The 20,113-nt window shown below is 36.7% G+C and overlaps 1 protein-coding gene and 1 long non-coding RNA gene across 2 annotated transcripts; both read right to left on the minus strand.

Moving 5' to 3' along the window:
* Positions 1–968: 968 nt before the first annotated feature.
* On the minus strand, positions 969–20,113 carry LOC114540183 (protein NLRC5-like). Its single transcript, XM_028560458.1, has 3 exons — positions 20,009–20,113; positions 11,404–13,735; positions 969–1,394 (listed from the first exon to the last, which is right to left on the minus strand). The coding sequence occupies exons 2-3, from the start codon at positions 13,719–13,721 to the stop codon at positions 1,064–1,066; spliced, it is 2,649 nt and encodes an 882-aa protein (XP_028416259.1). The 5' UTR covers positions 13,722–13,735; positions 20,009–20,113; the 3' UTR covers positions 969–1,063.
* LOC114540184 lies at positions 8,965–9,568 on the minus strand. The gene is made up of 3 exons (XR_003689007.1): positions 9,486–9,568; positions 9,173–9,359; positions 8,965–9,032 (listed from the first exon to the last, which is right to left on the minus strand). It is a non-coding gene; the product is annotated as an uncharacterized LOC114540184 (long non-coding RNA).

Below are 20,113 nucleotides of genomic sequence, written 5' to 3' on the forward strand. Positions count from 1 at the left end.
CGAATTTTGTAAATATCGTGACGTTCTTTACAAATCGACAAAGACAATTTTTATTGCCGTATTCCTTTAAATAACATTAATCGTCAACCCACGTTCAGGACTGCATTTGTTTGAATTTTTTGCAATTTTCGCTCTTTAACGCTTCACTTAAGGCCGGCGCACACTAGAGCTATGTGCTTAGCAAAAAGTCATTCGTGGCCATTGGCGTAAGCCAGTTGCTCTCGTGTGCGGGCGACTTTTCCGGTGACTTTGGTCATTCGTGCCACTTACGGCAAATATCTAGCATGTTTGATAATCTCTGCCTCGCGTGCCGAAACCTTTCCGTGTGCGGCAAACTGAAAGCTATCTGCTTATGGATTGTCTTATCAGCGCATGCGTAATATACGAAAGTAAACATCCAAGATAGCGGTGCAAACAAAGCAAAACGAATTGGTGGCTGAGGCCATATTGGAAGACAAACTGGTTGATCTTTGGCCAGAATACATGTGTTTATACGATGTGAATTCTACAGATTTTAAAAACAGACAGAAACGGGAATGCGCTATTGCAGAAATAGCTAGTAAGCTTTCTCAAACAGGTAATATAATTAATAGCACTTGGATAACGGTGTTTAGTCCAGTCCGACGCAACAGCAACAAAAATAACAACACCTCTTCGTCTTCACTTTCATTCATAATTTTGTTTTGCAATCTGTACGCCATCTTGGATGTTTACTTTCGTATATTACGCATGCGCTGTTCAGACAATCCATAAGCAGACAGCTTTCAGTTTGCCGCACACGGAAAGATTTCGGCACGCGAGGCAGGAATTATCAAACCAGCTAGATATTTGCCGTAATTGGCACGAATGACTAAAGTCGCCGGAGAGTCGCCCGCACACGAGAGCAACTGGCTTACGCCAATGGCCACGAATGACTTTTTATAAGCACATAGCTCTAGTGTGCGCCGGCCTTTAGGTAGTAGGTACTTCGAACTAGCGTTATCCCATCACAGCAGAGATCGGTTAATCGACAATGCTCGCGTTTTAAAGCATTGCAAAAGTATTTAAAATATCAAGAATCTTTCTATGATTTCCAGTGAAAGGAGGTAATATTGTTACCCTCAGTACTAAACAGCTTTCCCATTTCACGGTAGCTGTACTCACCCCGTATTTGGCAGTTGTCATGGAATCGTAGTCGTTTTAATTCTTTGCTACAGCCCAAAAACTCAAAAACTGCGGCAGAATTAGCTGGTGTAATATTAATGTCTTTTAAACACAGCTCTCCATTTCTTTCTGCCAAATAATTACCAGAAACTGCCTTGATAATGTCATCATCTTGCAATTCATAAAAACACTTTATCCCAAGTAGGGCAATTTCGTTGTCTGTTCCCAATTGAAGGACCCATTCCTCAAATCTAAACACGAGACAATACAGATATGTCACGGCTCTGCGGATTAAGATTCCATAGACGGTTGGTAAAACTTTTTGTATTTTTCATTTTTTAACTTTTGCATTTTTTTATTTTCTTATTTTTGTTTCTACCTTTCGTGAATTTATCAAGAAAACGATATAAACTATTGAATATAGTAAACGACAACTTAGTCTGTGTTCACCAGATACGATTTCTTGGCCTGCTTTACCTGGCTACAGTTGTAGGAAAGCTGGTCCGGTGCATGCTACGGCGATATAACCCCTGATTTATGTGTAATGCATCATCCGCTGGTCCTGGTGCTACAGCGATATAACCCCTGATTTATGTGTAATGCATCCGCTGGTCCGGTGCTACAGCGATATATAACCCCTGATTTATGTGTGATGCACCATCTGCTGGTCCTGGTGCTACGGCGATATAACCCCTGATTTATGTGTGATGCATCATCCGCTGGTCCGGTGCTACGGCGATATAACCCTTGATTTATGTGTGATGCATCATGCATGGGCCCCCCGCTTATTTTAGCACATGAGTCGAAATGGCGTTTCAAGTAACGTTCGAAGATTGGTTGAAAGAGGAAAATTTTGATTTGGTTTTCGCTTTCGACGACGCTGATGTCGAAAGGTAAGACAAATCATCCCCTGTTATTCGATTATTAGCTACCTCGCAATAATATACAAAGGTTTCGCAACTTCCTGTCCTGTCCGGACTCCGGAATATGTAATTTTATCACGCTTGTGGCAAAACGGGAACGATGGATTGGCGTGTGCATTCAACGTGAAAATTTTCGTCCTTAACATTAAAAAGAATGCCCTGAATTATACTATATTAACAACAAAAAGAGTAAATAATAATATAAAAAAAATATATCCAAACGATCGATTTCATAGTTTTGGCAAATTAACAAATTCATTTTGTCTCTTTGAGTCTCGAATTTTGATTTGAAAACATTTGCCGCCCTTCCTCGCTAGCCTCAGTGCTAAACTGCATCACGCATGTTTCATTACTTTCATACCAATATATCGCCGTCTCAACGCCCTATCTTATATACGCCCTGGTAGCACTAAATTTGGTACTGTTTTCGCATTATACAGGCCAGTCTTCAAGGTTTTACGCATGCGATACCAAAAGCTGAGGGAGATTAGTAACTACTAAGAAGCTAGTGCTAAATATTCATACTAAACTTTCATTGTGCGATCAAACATTATATTTTTTCAGCACTTTAGATGGAATCTCGAATATGGTCATTAATCAGGACGTTTTACGGTCGAACAAGTTAAAAGGTGATGAAAACAGATAAAATAAAAGCTCAAAAGATAATACTTTCGACAGAATCAACAGCTTATAGCTACTAAGTGGAAGGTTTTGAGATTTCATTTAACACTTATTTACCTAGACTGAAGAAAACATTATTGCGGACTCACCGGTCGATAAAATAATGTTTTCTGAAATCTAGGTAAATAAGTTTTTTATTATATTCCACTTTTCAAAGAAAAACTAAAACCAAGGTAATCAGCGAAATATGCACCGCACGTGATTAAAGTTTTTATCTCAATTGGAAATAGTGCGTTACCTCTCTGCGCTGGCGACATAAAAATTTCGCATGATTCGCTCTTGACCATCGAAACGCTATGAAAACCAAGCTTTGACCAGTGGCCGTATATAATAAATATAGATTACTTTATGGTTGGCGAGAACACAAGATGAACTCCGAAAAGGGTAAACTGGATAAGTCTGCTGTAGCTCACCATGCGTGAACTTATGATCATCGCATTACATGGAAAAGATGCAAGCATTTTAGCGAATGATTTTCGCAAGATGAGAGAATCTAATGAAATCTATAAACATCGAACTATCGCCCAAGAGGGTAAGCCACTCAATAGTACGTGGCGTGCTCTTTTCAATGTCTGCTAGCTAAATACTTGTCCAGGACACGCGCATTAATTAGAACTATTTCTTTTTCATAAGTATATTATTTGGTAAGTGAGATCGTTTAATTAATGGCGCGAGCTAACAAATCAGGCCAACGTCATATTTTAGTGACGGGTGAATGTGTATTCAGGTAATTGCACTGATTCATGAATGCCCGGGTTAACGAATCGAAAGCTTTGCAGTATTAAATACTTACGTGGTGTACCTACAAGCTAAATTACTTATTTTAGTTCAGTTGTTCAATAAATAGATAATTTTGCTTTCCATTTTGAACTTATATTCACCGTCTAAGCTAAACGCCTTTCGAACAACCGGCCCCAGGGCTCTAACCAGTAACCACTAAGCTACAGCACAGAGGAGAGATTGACTGACGCTCGACTCGCGGCTCCACGCGTCCCCACCTTTTCACTATGCACGCGCTAGTAAGCGTTTACACCCGATTCGCTTCTGGTAAGCTCCGACATTTTCAATAAGGAAAAATGGATTTTTTGCCAGTAAAAATGCAATTTAAAAAATTTAACCGCTTTGGCTAAAATGTTCTTTTGTAGTGTAAGGTAAGTGCTAAAATATATTTTCTTTGGAAAGTTTGAAAAATGACTGATAAAGTATGTAATCGAACAGCAAATCTGCTTGAGAAGTAAGGTACATAATTACGAATGTTATCAGTGAATGTTTGTATCATCAAATGGTACTAATTATTAAAAAAACTGATATCCTCTGCGAGTTAAAGCTATATAACGCCAAAAACTCAAAATGTCTTGCAATGTATTTTGTCGAGATCATAAAATGACAACGCGAATTTAGAAGTATTCTTTTAAATTCGTCCAATATTGTTATTCTACCAATATGCAAACGCTCTGTCTGCTGGTTGACAAACAATAAAAAAGCAGCTCTGACAACGTTTCACTTCGGCAAACACAATTTGACAATTCGAGTACAAATATGGCAGTAGACAAGGCTAATCAGATCGCACTTACAAAACGAGGATTTTAATATTGCTTTTAATTTTAAGAACAACACGAACATTTAAACCCAACAAAACAAAGAACTTACCGTTAATGTCCAAAATTTTAGTTCAAAAAAATGATGATAATCCGATCAGGTTTCAGAAAAATCAACTTTTCACCTTTCAAACAGCGTTTTTTCTATACGTTTGTATTGAAATTTGGACTTACGGGTTACCAGAAGAGAATCGGATGGTTGCGTGGCGCGTGGAAATGATGTGACAATGACGTGGATTAGTACAAAAATAGGGGATACTCGTTTCAAGATAAAAGCGGAAGAGTCGAGCTCTGTCCATGTGGACAGAAAACGTCACTTGTGGGAGAAATTACCTATGTAAGATGTTCAGGTAGTGCGGAAAACAGATGGAAACACGGAAACTTTCCCGCCGAAATTTACAAGCGAAGTAGTGTGCAGGGTGAGAATTTGTAATTGAATCGATGTTTTAAAAAATACACAAAATCTCTTTATCAAGCCCCCCCCGGTTAAACGAGAATGAGAGTTGATAAGAGTTGAGAAGCGCGAGTTTGTCAAACTCTGGTGCGATGGCCAAACGATAATTATTTTTTTATTATAAAAGAAATAGAAAACTAATTTTCCTGTGTTTATATACAGTTATAGAAACACGCATATTTCCAAGGTAAAATTAAACTTCCCAGAATAAGTTCAAAATAGAAAGCAAGTCTGCCGTTATATTCAACAAGCAAACTAAATGTTTTTGACCTTAATACTGTTTACAACTACAAATTCAGTGCATAATATTCAAAAGAGATGTAAGAGTGTTATTTAATTTTGACTTATCCACCGTTTAAGCTAAACGGGCTTGATACAACCGGCCCCTGGTTTGCGTAAATCTAGCCACGTGTGCTAAGGTCTGCCCAGGATCAAAACGGATGGTGGTTTTCCCATCTTCGAGGGGAGGGGCTGCGCAAAGGGGACCGATTTTTTTTCACGAGGGACCGACTGCCCTAGCTACTACTGGAAACCATAATAATAGAAATACATGCTTTCAGCACCTCTCCCAAGATTAGCTATAACTATAAGTGCTATTTAAAATACGAGCGGCCGATCTGTATGGGTATTTACAATGGCTCGTGCTACGCACTCGCCATTGTAAATCCCATACAGATCGGCCGCGAGTATTTTAACGTGCTTGTGAAATGAATAAATTAAGGTGGCTCCCTACAATTTTTTAAAATATTGAAAACTTGTGGTTTTGATTTAAAATTTTAGCCCCAGATTTCTTGCTAAGGAAAAGAAATTTTCCAGATATATTAACCAACATTCTAACAGTCAGAAATTGCCCATAAGCATGACGTCATTACCGTTGTTATGGTAACAATGGCGATTCAATATGGCCGACATTTTACCTATTCACGCATTTTACTCGAAAACAAGTTCGATTACCCCAATTTTTTATTTTATAAAAAGTTTTCTTAAAAAACAATGCAAAATTTTAACCAGTTAAAAAAAATTCTATCGAGCCAAAATTAATAAAAATGAAAAAACATGATTTTTCGTTATAGAAATTTTTTAGCTTTATAGAATTTTTTTAAACTTGCTCAAATTTCCCATTTTTTTGTAAGAAAACTTTTTATAAATAAAAAATTGGTGTAACCGAACTTGTTTTCGAGAAAAATGCGTGAATAGGTAAAATGACGGCCATATTGAATCGCCATTGTTACCATAACAACGGTAATGACGTGATACTCAAAGACAATTTTCGACTGTTAGAATTTGGGTTAATATATCTGGAAAATTTCATTTCGTTTAGCAAGAAATTTCCTGCCAAAAATTTCAATCTAAATCATTAGTTTTCAATATTCCTAAAACTGTAGGGAGCCACCTTAAGTTTAATGCATATTGGGGCATGTGTGTAACAAAGTTATGAATACTAATTAAGATTGGTTGTATCAAAGTTAATATATTAATTAACAATTCATGAGACCTTTATGGAGATTACAGCGTTTCCACATTGAAGGAAATCTCCTTCAAAATGTCAACCATGAGGGAGGGAGGGAGGGTTAGTCTTAATAGGATATATTATGCATTCTTTTCAAACGTTTTTTGTTTCTCTCTTTCTCATTACCATCTCCCCATGAGGACAGCCTTATGCAAATAAGTTGTGGAAACGCTGATGGAGAATTACAGATGTATACATGTGACCAAAATACTGCGCAATGATTGCAAGTTAGACTCATTAATTATTCATGATTTCACAAGGTGATATATTATGGGATGACCAGTGGCGTAACAGCACAACTAGGGGCCCGTGGTAAAAATTTAAAAGGGACCCCCTTACATAACCATACTAACATCTAAAACATTATTCTAAAACCTAAAATAATGATTTAAATATTAATTACTGTAATTATAATATCAGTTGTTAAAAAGAACGCATCAGTCGCGACATTAAAACGTTTCTTTAATTAAATAGAAATTACAGAAATAGAATTTCCAAATTCGCAGTTTTAGGTTGTTGCTATGTAACCAAAATGCAAAAAAATTGTTCAACAGTTTCTTAACGTAACAGTTAATTTATAAATAGGAAAAGGAACCTGAGCCCTGAAAACGAAAAGTGCATGTAATTAAACTACAAACTTTCCAATCCTTGCTTTTTTGTCTGCAAACGTGTCAATAAGCTTTTCAATGTCTAACAACCACGCTTCATTGTTCTCAATTGAAAGAATTGCCAGTGAGTCCAGGCGATCTTGTGCAATGCTTGAGCGAAGGTAATTCTTTATAAGTTTCAACTTTGAAAATGAGCGTTCTGCACTCGCAACTGTTACCGGATGCCCTTCAGTACATCCCCGTAACACCAGCGAAACGACTCGATTTCATTCACAAGATCAGATATGTAATCTGCCACTTCAACCCCATCTGTGCATATGTCTCCCTTGTATTCATTAACAAACAATTCGGCAGACTTGCAAACTTCTGTAATGTCAAGAGTTGCAAGGCTTCCAGGGAGTACAAATTTGAAGGTATCAGCAAGAAATTTCTGGCTCCTGAAGCGTTCTTCTAATTGATTGGTAGCGGTGTCAATCACTTGGTAGAACATCTCTACAGTAAATCTTTTTTCAGGATCCTGTGGTCTACTGTCCGAGGCAAATTCGTCATAGAATCGAGGAACTCGGCGTACGGGCTTAAATGCAAAAGTGCAAGAGACGCCTACTTTCAACGCGAACTTCACAGCTTCCATTTTGATCGCATCCCATTTGTCTCGCATGCCACTTATTTTACGCATGGCTCTTTCAAGTTCTTTGGCTGACCTACTCAAGTCTATTTTGTTTGACTGTAAGTTAGCTGAAGCGATCTGAATTGCTGTGAGTAACTTCTCCCATATAATAAGCATAACAACAAATTCAAATTTATTTAATTTGAGATGCAAACTGGCAGCTTCCTCTCGTTCCTTGACATTATCTTTTCCTTTCCTTTTCAAGTTGTCCAACACATGAAGTAAATCACGATATCGATTCTTCACTGCTCTTACTGAGTTAATTCTTGATGACCATCTGGTAGCACACAGTTTCTTTAATGTCAACTTAGTTTTAACTTTCCTCTGTTTCTTTTTTTTGGCCTGTGTGGTTGAACCCACATTAATGGCAGTGTCGTCAGAGTCCGTATCACTGTCAGAGGATACTTCATTTGTGAATTCGTCGATCACGCTGAGATCAGTGCTGTTTAGATCTGCCGTTCGATTGATGCTTCTGTTAAAGAAAGCATATATCTCTTCAAGATCAGCAAAAAAGTTGATGCTGTAAACATTGCATTCAACAGCATCATTCACAACAAGGTTTAGCTTGTGGCTAGCACAGTGCACACACGGCGCGGGTGATGTTATTCCTTCACTTTTAAGGTAATTTGAGATCAGTACGTTGACACCTCCCTTGCTCCCGCTCATCACACTCGCTCCGTCATAACCCTGTCCTCTTATTTGTTTGGGATCCAAACCAATACGTCGTAAATAGTCAAGGACAGTATCTGTTAACGCTTTAGCAGTTCCTCCTTGTTTGGCCGGAATAAATCCCAAAAATGTCTCAACAACTGTTGCAGCTTCCATATCTACCCACCTTACAACAATCGAGATTTGGTCCACTCTGCAGATGTCGCTTGTTGTGTCAAAAATTAGGGTGAAACACGGCGCAACTTTGATTTTTTCAACGAGCTTTAGTCGTGTGGCATTTGCAAGAATTTCAATTATTTCATTTTGGATAGTGGGTGATAAATATCTACATTTACGAGCTTTCGAATCAACAAGCTGTTTAAAGTACGGATCACCGTCACCCGTTCTCAACTGCATGTTAACTAAACCAAGAAAATTGCCTCCTTCACATCTTCCATTTCCGATAACCTCTCTGTGGCCACGAAAAGGCAGGCACAGGTTTGCCAAAGTCAATATGATCACTATTATTCTACGCAAAACCTCATGCCAGAAGTTCTTGATCTTTGCAATCTCAGCTTCATTTAGCATGTTGATACCTTTGCCTGCCTTTAACTGAGCAAGACTCTTCGTAGCTTCTTTATGAGCAATGCTTTCTTCATGCCTTTCAATTTGTTGCTTCAGGCGCTTTGTGTTTGGGATAAAGCCATCTATCCATGGACTATCTTTAAGTATTCCGTGCCAGCAACCAGCAATTGTGACAATATACAGTGCCTAGTTTCTCTGAGCAGCTAAACCAGTCCCTTTTCACAGAAAATAATTTCAAATTCCTACACAAACATTGAAAGAGATTATCTTTACGCAGATATTTCCTCAAGCGAATACGTATTGGGTTATCAATGTGTATGGGACTAGGAAAAGTGTTCATATCGAAAGTACTCACCTATAATAATAATGTGCAGGATTAAATGTCTGTCCACTCTCGATTTTAATCATTTTACTCGGTTGGCAACTGCCATGCCTCGCTAGAACTTCAATTAAGTTGTTAGATAACTCGTTTTTGAAATGTCCACGATCTGATGGGTAAGTATTACAAGGATCAAAATCTTTCAGTTCTGTATATTTTCTATCTGAAAATAAAATTATGATGAACATATGATGATTGATGGAAACTAGTATGTAATCTTAATGGTTTACGTTTGGCTTTGTCTAGCTATCTTTCTATAACTCATATTTAAAGAAAAACATTACAGTACCTAATATGTTATCAGTATTACTCGAAGAAACCGTCAACATATGGTCAATGCGATCAGTATCAACTGGGGCTTTAGCTGACTCACTACTTTTCAAATTATCTGGAAAGTGGAAAAAATATAAAAACTGTACGTACTGTCCAAAATTAAGTAAAGATTTCAATAATTTAATCATTAATTCAATGACTTATTCACTTCAACTTTATTTAATATATCGATTTAAAAATGCAAAAACGTATCAAAGACAAAATGATAAAAATGCAGTAATGAACAATTATTGATAACAACCCTGTTCCTGTTGTACGGGTGATGATGATGATCCACTTGAAGAAATTTCTTCGGACTCGTTCGAAGTCGAAGAAGTTGGTAATGGTTCGGATTCAAGTTCAACGCACTCATTACTGGTAGTTTCTGCCGCTGCACGAAACAAGTTGGTTATTTTCGGGATCTTTGAATTGATAGCTGTTTGTTTTTCGCTCTGGATTTTTCTCTTATTGCGTTTCTGAGCCCCTGAAAGTTCCTTTAATTTCCCCATCTAAGGCTCTAACTCTAGAGTATTTAAAAGCAAAATTAATATTATTGAAAACAATAATTAAATACTGTAAATATTGTATGTATATTTTATATATTGATCTGTCTTCGTTAAACTTTATTCTTTATGGCTTACCTTTATGACTTTATCCTTTATTTAGATTGAAATGTTACTCATCCAACCGTGACACAGAGTAAGGATATCCTTACCACTGAGCTATATAGCTCAGTGATCCTTACTCTGTGACCGTGACGCCATATTAAATACGTAGGTGCTTCCACTGTTTAAGTTTAAAATTCCAGTGCTTCCACGGATAAGGTTAAAATTACATATTTCAAAATTACACGCGCGCACATGAGAAATTGATTTGAAACGAATCATCAATGATAATGTACTTTTCGCCTCAAATATTCTTGTTCTCTGGTACGATTTCGCTCTCTAGCCTTTGAATTGAACCTTTTTATATGTAAGTTCGTGCGATTTCTCTTGTTTTATTCATAGAATTACAATAACCTTCTAATCTCACAGGGGCCCCCTTAAGCCAGGGGGCCCGCGGGTTTGCACACCCTGAGCCCATAGTAGTTACGCCACTGGCCGGATGACTCAATGGCAAAGCGTTAATAGCCAATATTTTTATTATGTGGTAAAAAAATGTCACCCTTTTCTGCAGGCGTTTTATAGAACCTACCAGCTTAGTTAACTGTTAAAATTTAACAATCATTGAAGAATGATTTTACTTGTTACACCTCACAGCAGGTGGAATACAATGCAAAACAAAATATTTACGAAGGAAATAAGAAATTTATGTAATGTGATTTTATAAATAGACTACTAAGGCAAGGTGTACCCCCAAGGGGATACGCCTTGCCGACGATAATTAAAAATCTTATATTATGGGCTTTGCGTCCTATCTAAAAGACCGACAGGTAATGGATGGCACGCAATATGGGAAAGGTGGTGAATGGCCAGCAGCAAATCGAAAACTAACAAAGACCGAATACCCAAACCACAAACGGTCAGTTTAAGCGTGACATCGCAAAAGACAGAGCTCCTATAAACGGAGGAACGTTATATCTTAATTAGTGATGGTCGTAGGCCGTATCTACAAGTGCTGGCGGTAATTTGCCTCCACCCTTTTCTGAGCGTAAATATTTGGAATTTTAATGCAATGTATTAATAAATATCGTTTTGTTTAACAGAAATAAAGCGGCTAGGAGAACCATTACTCCTAGCCAAAATTATCCCAAAACGGCGTAAAATTTAATGTGTCTTTATTGATGCTCAGAAAACTGAGCTGCGGAAAGGGTATGCAAAATTCATGGCTGGCAATATATCTATGCGTAAATAAATCACATTACATAAATACGTATAAGTCGAAAAATAACATACCTCTTTATTATACCACTGGTCTTTTTCTCCCAAGAATAATTTAAATCGCTTTTACCAGTCATTTTAGCCGTTTTAATTTTATCTCCAATTAAACCTGCGACAAATTGTATCACCAAATGCCACTTGGGATCTCGAAAATGTGTCTCCAGGAATACTTCAACATTTCGCATATCATCGGTAACCACCTTTGATGCTGCAAGAAACTCTTGAAGTGTCAAGTGTAGAAAGCAAAAGAAATTTCGACTGTCAGGTAATTTGTTAAATAAGCCACAATTGGCTAGTTCGCCAAATTCATCGCCTGTTCGCTCAAAAATTGAACTTTCGTTTTTCATTGCATCCATTGCAACTTGTGTTATCTTCATCAAGTCCTTATCGAGTTCTTCGGGTAAAGGATAGTCGAGGTAATCATTTGGCCTTGGTAGCAACTTGAATTTTGGATTGTGTCTATACATTAGGACTTTAACTGCTCTTTTATATAATTCAGTTATAGTTTTTGGAATATTCATTCGAAAACCCTTATGATGTAGTCCCTCATTTATATCAAATTGAATGCTTTCTTTCAACGTTAAGCAAACGATGTAACTATTTACAGGTATGTAGCAAAAGCTTAGCAGTTCCGCTGATTCTTGAATTTGATTCCAAATCAATTCACCGGTGTCCTTATCATTCTCACAAAATTTAATTACGTACTTTTTGATTTGTTCACGAGAAAACCCTAGGATCTCCACAATGTTTTCAAAACCCAAGTATGCATAAATAGGCTCTGCTGAAGGGCGTGATGTGATCAATATTGTGACACCTTTCAACAATTTACCGTGAACTAACTTTTCAAGAATCGAAAAAACTGGCATTTTGTCAATTAGACTATTAACTGTCTTTTTTTTCGTACACAAAAGCTCTCTATCAACAACAAGTTCGTCCAATCCATCAAAAACAAGAATTATATTTGTTGGGTTTGATAATATAAAATCATACACAGTTTGGAAAGTACTATACGACAGTCCTTCGCCATAACCTAACATTTCTCGAAGAGAAATAGTTTTGTTGTTGATTAGGAGGCGTAATCGGATAACGATAATTATCTTATCCCTCCAGAACTGCTCTTTGTTTTCTTTCCACTGATGCAGAAGCTTTTTTGTCAACATAGTTTTACCAATTCCAGGTCTCCCTATGACAAGTATGCTTCGCGGGTAGGTCTGGTTCTGGCAAATTTTGAGGGGTTTAAATATTTCTATTGTGCTGGTAAGCTTGGTTACCAAGCTTGGGATCTCAAAATGGCAATTGCAAATTTTCTTCCGGTCAAAAACGTGTGGATAAGCGTTTATTTGTTCCCTCCCTTCTTGGATGACCACATTTACATAAATATCTTTAAAATTTCGAAATGAATTAGCAAGATCACCAAAATCATCATTTAACTGGAACGTTTCTTCACTGAATCTCTCCCGCACTTTATTCACAAATTTTCTAATTCTCTTTCGTTTTCGCAGCAAGTATACGGTACAGAATTCTCTGTCACTCATAAGATCCCTATCATTGTAAATTATCCACGCGAGATAGCCAAGCTCTAAGAAAGTCAGTATTACCAGGACAACATCCGCAATTGCAACTGTAATAACTATGGTTTTGCTTCTCGAGGCATTTGGATTAATGCAGTAAACGGTCGTTACGTTATAGCGTGAGTTGTTGGTATAATTGAAAGACGACGTGACCTTTTTTGGCATTTCATTTGGCCAGGGACAAAGAAAATTCTCAGGAATATCAGCTTGGTAAAATACAAATATGACAAATGTCAACAATGGAATTATACGAGCGATGAAGAGATGAGCGATATAGATCCACAATGTTGACACACGAATCCGACAATCTACACTAAAACTTTCCGGGTTTAGATGGATGTATGATAGTGTTGAAAGCATCGCGTGATTTTCCTCGCTGTCATTAGAACTTGATGTATCGGTCGGAGGAGAGTCAAATCTCTCAACGCGACGTTTTACCAAATATGCATAAATAATACTGAAGACTAAAACGGTCATAAGCCGAACGATGCATATACGAGACATAGGCACACTAAATTGAAATCTTTCTTTATAGTGAACAGAACACTTCATTTTACAGTTTCCAAGTAAAGTCTCGTTCTCCAACTTCGAGGTGAGCTTAACATTGTAACAGTGAAATTTGCTATCAAAATCTAGAGCGGCACCCAAGATGATAATAACCACGAGGTTAAACAATGTGAATAACGTGAGAAGAACAATATTATACGTATTGAAGCTCTTTCGTGGTATAAGTTTGCCAAGTTGTGGAACACCAGTTTTCATTTTGAAACCTGTCCCTAAATTTTGTAACTTCAGTTATAACTAGGTACTATAAAACACTGGATAAATCAGTAAAATTTAATGCTAAATCACACTATATACAGATTACAGACAAACAGGTACAGTCGCTTCGGCGCCTGTGCGAAGTGCATGTGCTCACACAAGGACCACCGCCAAACTTAAGGTGCTGTTACACTATGCAACTTGCCTTGCAAGACGCAATGCTAATTTTGAGGGATGTTAATTGGTAGTGTTCGAAATGCTAAAAAAACGTTAGCAGATCGTAAGAAATGTACGTATTTGTCAAATTTATAGATGCCTCAGAAGTAGAATTATATTGCAAGTTGCAAGGAAAATTGCAAGGAAACCTTTTACACAAGATGTATATATAATATATATATATATATATATATATATATATATATATATATATATATATATATATATATATATATATATATATATATATATATATATATCAACAAATTACAATCTTAAAATTTTTTTTAAAATTTTATTTCGCTACACTGTGTTTCACGTACTTCTACCGTGTACGATCATCAGGCGATTACTAACACGCAATTAAGATGTAACGGTTATGCACACGCGTTTCTGATTGTTAACGCAAGCGCTTAAATGTACCAGTTTGCGCGCGCTTAACATAACAGGCCTTAAAGCCAAATCTATGTCGGCATCTACTGAATATTTCAGATCTTTTGTTCAACGACTCTTCTTTATTAGATAACATGATAAGCCTTTTTTCCTCAATACACAGCGGGCAAACATTCATTCCGGGGTTCGCCGAGGGAACTTGTTTCATTATCGACCATTTTATTTGGAATGGTTCGTGTTGCGCTTTAAGCTTCCAAATATATTTTGATAGTTCCGTTTCACCGGAGTAACATTCATGCTTGAATGATTTTAGATGGTTGCTGTATCTTAGTTTGAAGCTGCCTGCTGTCATACCAATGTAGTGCTTGATCTCTTTCCCATTGTTAGATCGGACTTCTGCTTTGTATACGATGCTTTTCGTTAGGCAATTGCCGTTTAATGGGCATTCGTCTTTAACTCGACAGTTACATGGTTTCAAGGTAGGTTGAGAGCTAGTATTTTGTTGCTTTAGAATTCTATGGTTGCTGCTTGATATTGACGATCTGACATTTTTCATACAGGAGTAACTCACTTTCACCGAGTTCCGATTGAAAATTTTATGAAGAGGGCACGAATAAGCATTTTCCAAAATCGTGCCCTCTTCATAAAATTTTCAATCGGAACTCGGTGAAAGTGAGTTACTCCTGTATGAAAAATGTCAGATCGTCAATATCAAGCAGCAACCATAGAATTCTAAAGCAACAAAATACTAGCTCTCAACCTACCTTGAAACCATGTAACTGTCGAGTTAAAGACGAATGCCCATTAAACGGCAATTGCCTAACGAAAAGCATCGTATACAAAGCAGAAGTCCGATCTAACAATGGGAAAGAGATCAAGCACTACATTGGTATGACAGCAGGCAGCTTCAAACTAAGATACAGCAACCATCTAAAATCATTCAAGCATGAATGTTACTCCGGTGAAACGGAACTATCAAAATATATTTGGAAGCTTAAAGCGCAACACGAACCATTCCAAATAAAATGGTCGATAATGAAACAAGTTCCCTCGGCGAACCCCGGGAATGAATGTTTGCCCGCTGTGTATTGAGGAAAAAAGGCTTATCATGTTATCTAATAAAGAAGAGTCGTTGAACAAAAGATCTGAAATATTCAGTAGATGCCGACATAGATTTGGCTTTAAGGCCTGTTATGTTAAGCGCGCGCAAACTGGTACATTTAAGCGCTTGCGTTAACAATCAGAAACGCGTGTGCATAACCGTTACATCTTAATTGCGTGTTAGTAATCGCCTGATGATCGTACACGGTAGAAGTACGTGAAACACAGTGTAGCGAAATAAAATTTTAAAAAAATTTTAAGATTGTAATTTGTTGATTTATTTGCTCTACTATTGTATTGGTATTGAGCACTCTGATTTACTACGCACAGATCCAAATTTGCGTATATATATATATATTATACATATATATAATATATATATATTATATATATTATATATATATATATATAAAATCTTAAAATTACAATGATTGTTCGCTACTCAGAGTTTCACGATCTTTCTCTGAGTAGCGAACAATCATTGTAATTTTAAGATTTTAAATAATAATAATATAGCTCTGCTTTTCATATATATATATGTATACAACCGTTATTGTAACCAAACGACAACTGAAAAACTTAAAAGGAATTTTAACGAAATCGGAATTTTCAACGTCCAACGCCACGCCAACTGTGACAAAGTGCAATGAACCTCGTTGCGGCACATGCCCTCATATAATCACCGGGGACAAAATTGAACTGAAGAATGGAAAAACGTGCATGGATGGTTAAATATGACATGAACTGTAAATCTAATGGAGTTATTTACATCATAATCTGCCCAAAATGCCACAGTTTCTACGTGGGAACGACTGAAAACCTTAGAAACAGAGTAACTTTGCATAAGCAGCATATTAGACACGAAGAATATCGACATTTAACCGTCAGTGAACACCTATCTAAATGTAGCAAAGGCAACTTTAACATTATGCCGAAATATAAGTGTATCAACGCTAATAGACTAATAAGAGAGGCCAAAGAGAAACAAATAATTAGAACACTAGAACCTAATCTTAATGCATGCTAATTTTTATCTTTGTAAATAACACTACTTTAACATAGTCACACTAAATAGGATGTATCATATTACACTATATGTAAGTAAACAAAATAACCACTGTCATCATTTATCACCTGAAGAACTAAGAGAGCGAAAACGTTTGTGAATAAAGTGATATTAAAAAATACAAAGCAGTGGTTATGTTCGAATAATATAATAATAATAATATCAGATCAACTTCAAAACAACCAATCAGACGCTCTCAACGTATACCGAGTCTTAAAGAACAGCGCAAAACTTAAATATATAAAGCTATACGTATGTAAATAATTTGGATATTCTGAAGAAGACTCGAAGTACCGAGTCGAAAGCTCATTCATTGACAAACAATACATATATATATATATATATATATATATATTATATAATTATATATATATATATATATATATAATATATATATATATATATATACATTAAGTGAACATACATAACAAAAGATGTGAACTCTTTTATATATATATATATATATATATATAGATAGATACTCGAAATCTAATTAGAATTGCATATGTTGTGTAATATGATTGAAATCCCATGCAAATATAATCATGGCAATTCTAATTAGACTTGGAGTATCTATCTATCTATCTATCTGCGGCCAACGTTTTTGCAAATGGGTGTATATATATATATATATATATATATATATATATATATATATATATATATATATATATTAAATAATTATATATATATACATATATATATATATATATATATATATATTATATATATATATATATATATATATATTGTTTGTCAATGAATGTTCTCCGTATGTATGGTAAGGTAATTGTTTTATTTGACACTTCAGGTTCTCTTTGTGATTCATTAGTTTCATTAGTTTGTTTGTTGCTCAGTTTCGTTAGTACCTAGTTAATGAAATTTTTGGGTAGTTATTCTTTTGGAAAGTTAAGTACAAGTATTTGCGTTCCGCTTGTTTCGCTTCTTATGTGTAACAGTGTGTGTCTATTCGGTTAAGTTACGTCATAATGCAGCTTAATTTGTGCTGAGTTGGGTGGTTACTGTTAAAATTTAACAAAGTACTAACGAAACTGAGCAACAAACAAACGAATGAAATGAATGAATCAAAAAGAGAAGTCCTAAAGTATCAAATAAAACAATTACCTTACCATACATTCAGAGCACATGAGAAATGACTGCCAGACTACTTCCGCCCTTTTAATGTTGACGTAGCACATAAACCAGCGCACAAACTTAGGTCATATTTTACAAAACACAAGGACAAAACGATAGCCACTGAAACAAGAAATGCCATGCATCTACCGGATTCCTGGCAAAGACTGTCCACAACGATACATAGGTCAAACCTCGAAGAAAATCTAAACCCGAATAACTGGACACAAGAACGCTATAAAACGACACGACCTTAAATCCCTACCCGCAGCCCCCGGGAAGCTTACAAAAGACCCTGGGTACGAGGTTGCCCGCAGCACACACAATACGACAACTTTCCTACCTTCGCCTGGAGAAAAACTGAACTACTGAACTCAAAGAAGCTTGGTTTAGTAAATACGATAATACTATTAACACATATATCGACATGCTTGCAGTCTACCAGCAACTTAAGACAAAACGTAAAGACTCTATAAATAATCACGTTCATATAACTAATAAGAACTTAAACCTTGATCCACCCGCATCTGATACACAACAATCTAATCATTCCACAGCGACATCCCTCCCTGACAACGAAATGCAGCCAACCATGAAAACGCATCCCTCAATCACCACTCATATGAACTTCAAAACAACCAATCAGAGTTTTAAAGGGTCTTAATTTCGAGTGGAATTATACACACTTCAAATTTACCAACATCGAGTGAAGTGCCAAAAATCATAATCGATTTACCCTCACCTATTCCTGGCGTCACCTTCCTATGTACACATTAACCACGCTTTCTCTTGTCAGCTACCTCTGTAGCTCAGTGGCAAGAGCATTGTACTGGCATCGCAGAAGCGTAGGTTCGATTCCTGCCGGAGGACCGATATACATATAGCACCGCACTAATTGTTCAGTCAGTGACAGTGACTTGTACGAGGTTTGTTTTCCGTCAAATGTCCAAATGCTCGCTGTCAAAATGGGGACATTTTCAAAATTTTAGAACTCTTTTGTTCACAGTTCTCGTTAGAATTCACAAATAGTTTTTTTTAATTAAAGAGCGCTGGCCTCGATAAGCGCGGCATCTGAAGTTTAAAGAGCGCCGTATTTCTATATTTACTCGTTTAAGCGCCGACAGTATAGCTGAACGTAAATAAAGGCACAGAACGCTTTTTGCAAGTAAGAACAAGTTATTCAAATCCAAAAATTCAGTAACCTAGTATAAAATTCGACAAAATACCACCACACATTAGCAAACGACGGCATCATGCGTTAGCGAATGTGCTAATGTGCACGCGGCAAACAAATTTAGGGATTATCATCATCAAAGTGGACTGCTTTGATTGAAAAACATTAAATATATTATTTAACAATTAGACAACGAGTCCGAGTTGTGCAAATAGTCAACGAAGTCGAAGCCTCAGTTGACTATTCGCTCATAGACAACGAAGGCGAGTTGTCTAATTGTTTTAGTATACCCCCTGTACCTAGATATATTGATTTCGAGAAAATAATCTATACACCGCAATTACACCGAAAAATAATTTGATTCATTCAATTTTATACGGTCGCGCGAGCGAATTTTTTTCCAAACGTTCACCATCAAGAATAGACACTGGTTGAGTAGCCAATCACAATGTAGGATTTGTAATAGACAATAGTCGGGTGTATACTAATGATAATTGGTGATAGCTTGGTATAAATTGATATGCCTGCGTGTGTGTGTGCGGGGGGGGGGGGGGCTATAGTTGAGCTACTTGTGATTTAAATAAGAGCCTGTTTACAGGAGCGGGTTAACCGGTTAGGCGAGGTAAAATTAATGCGCATCACATCAAGGCTCAACCTGATTCGTTTTTCATAATATGCAGTTTTCACCTCGCCAAGCCGGGATAACTCGCTCCATGCGAACAGGCCCTAATACCGGCATCGTGCACGAAATCAGCTTGCCGATTTAAATTTTAACAGCCATGAACTAATGTATATTTCTTTATACAGAACTGTCTGGACTGATCTGATATTTATTTGCTGCAATCCTTAACCGCGCTAGTGGGTCTGAAGTATCCATATTAGATTAACACTAGCTGTTACTTCATTGATACTCAGACACACTAATTCTGCTCGGAGAGTAGGAATTACACCCGGATATTGTGACAGAACATAGCAGAATCCGAACTGTACAAGACCATGGAAGTTGGACAAAGCTCCCACATGCGCAGAAGCGACTGTAATCTTGCTTTGCAATCAAATGTGTGAATTAAAATTAGTACTGATTCACTGAATTTCAAATAGGAAAAAAGATCGTCCTTCACAGCAAAAATGGACGAAATATTGTTATACATAATAATATAAGCTTTAGAAGCTGTTTAGAATATAGAGAATAAACGATATTACCTTACTTTAGCCTTTACCATAATCTATATCTAGCTCGACATCAACCATTTCAATCCAATCCAACTCAACAATTCTGCTTAGTTCGCTAAATACTCACTGAATAAC

Source organism: Dendronephthya gigantea, unplaced genomic scaffold, assembly GCF_004324835.1.
Source record: "Dendronephthya gigantea isolate DGI-Jeju-01 unplaced genomic scaffold, DenGig_1.0 000223F, whole genome shotgun sequence".
Lineage (NCBI taxonomy): Eukaryota > Metazoa > Cnidaria > Anthozoa > Malacalcyonacea > Nephtheidae > Dendronephthya > Dendronephthya gigantea.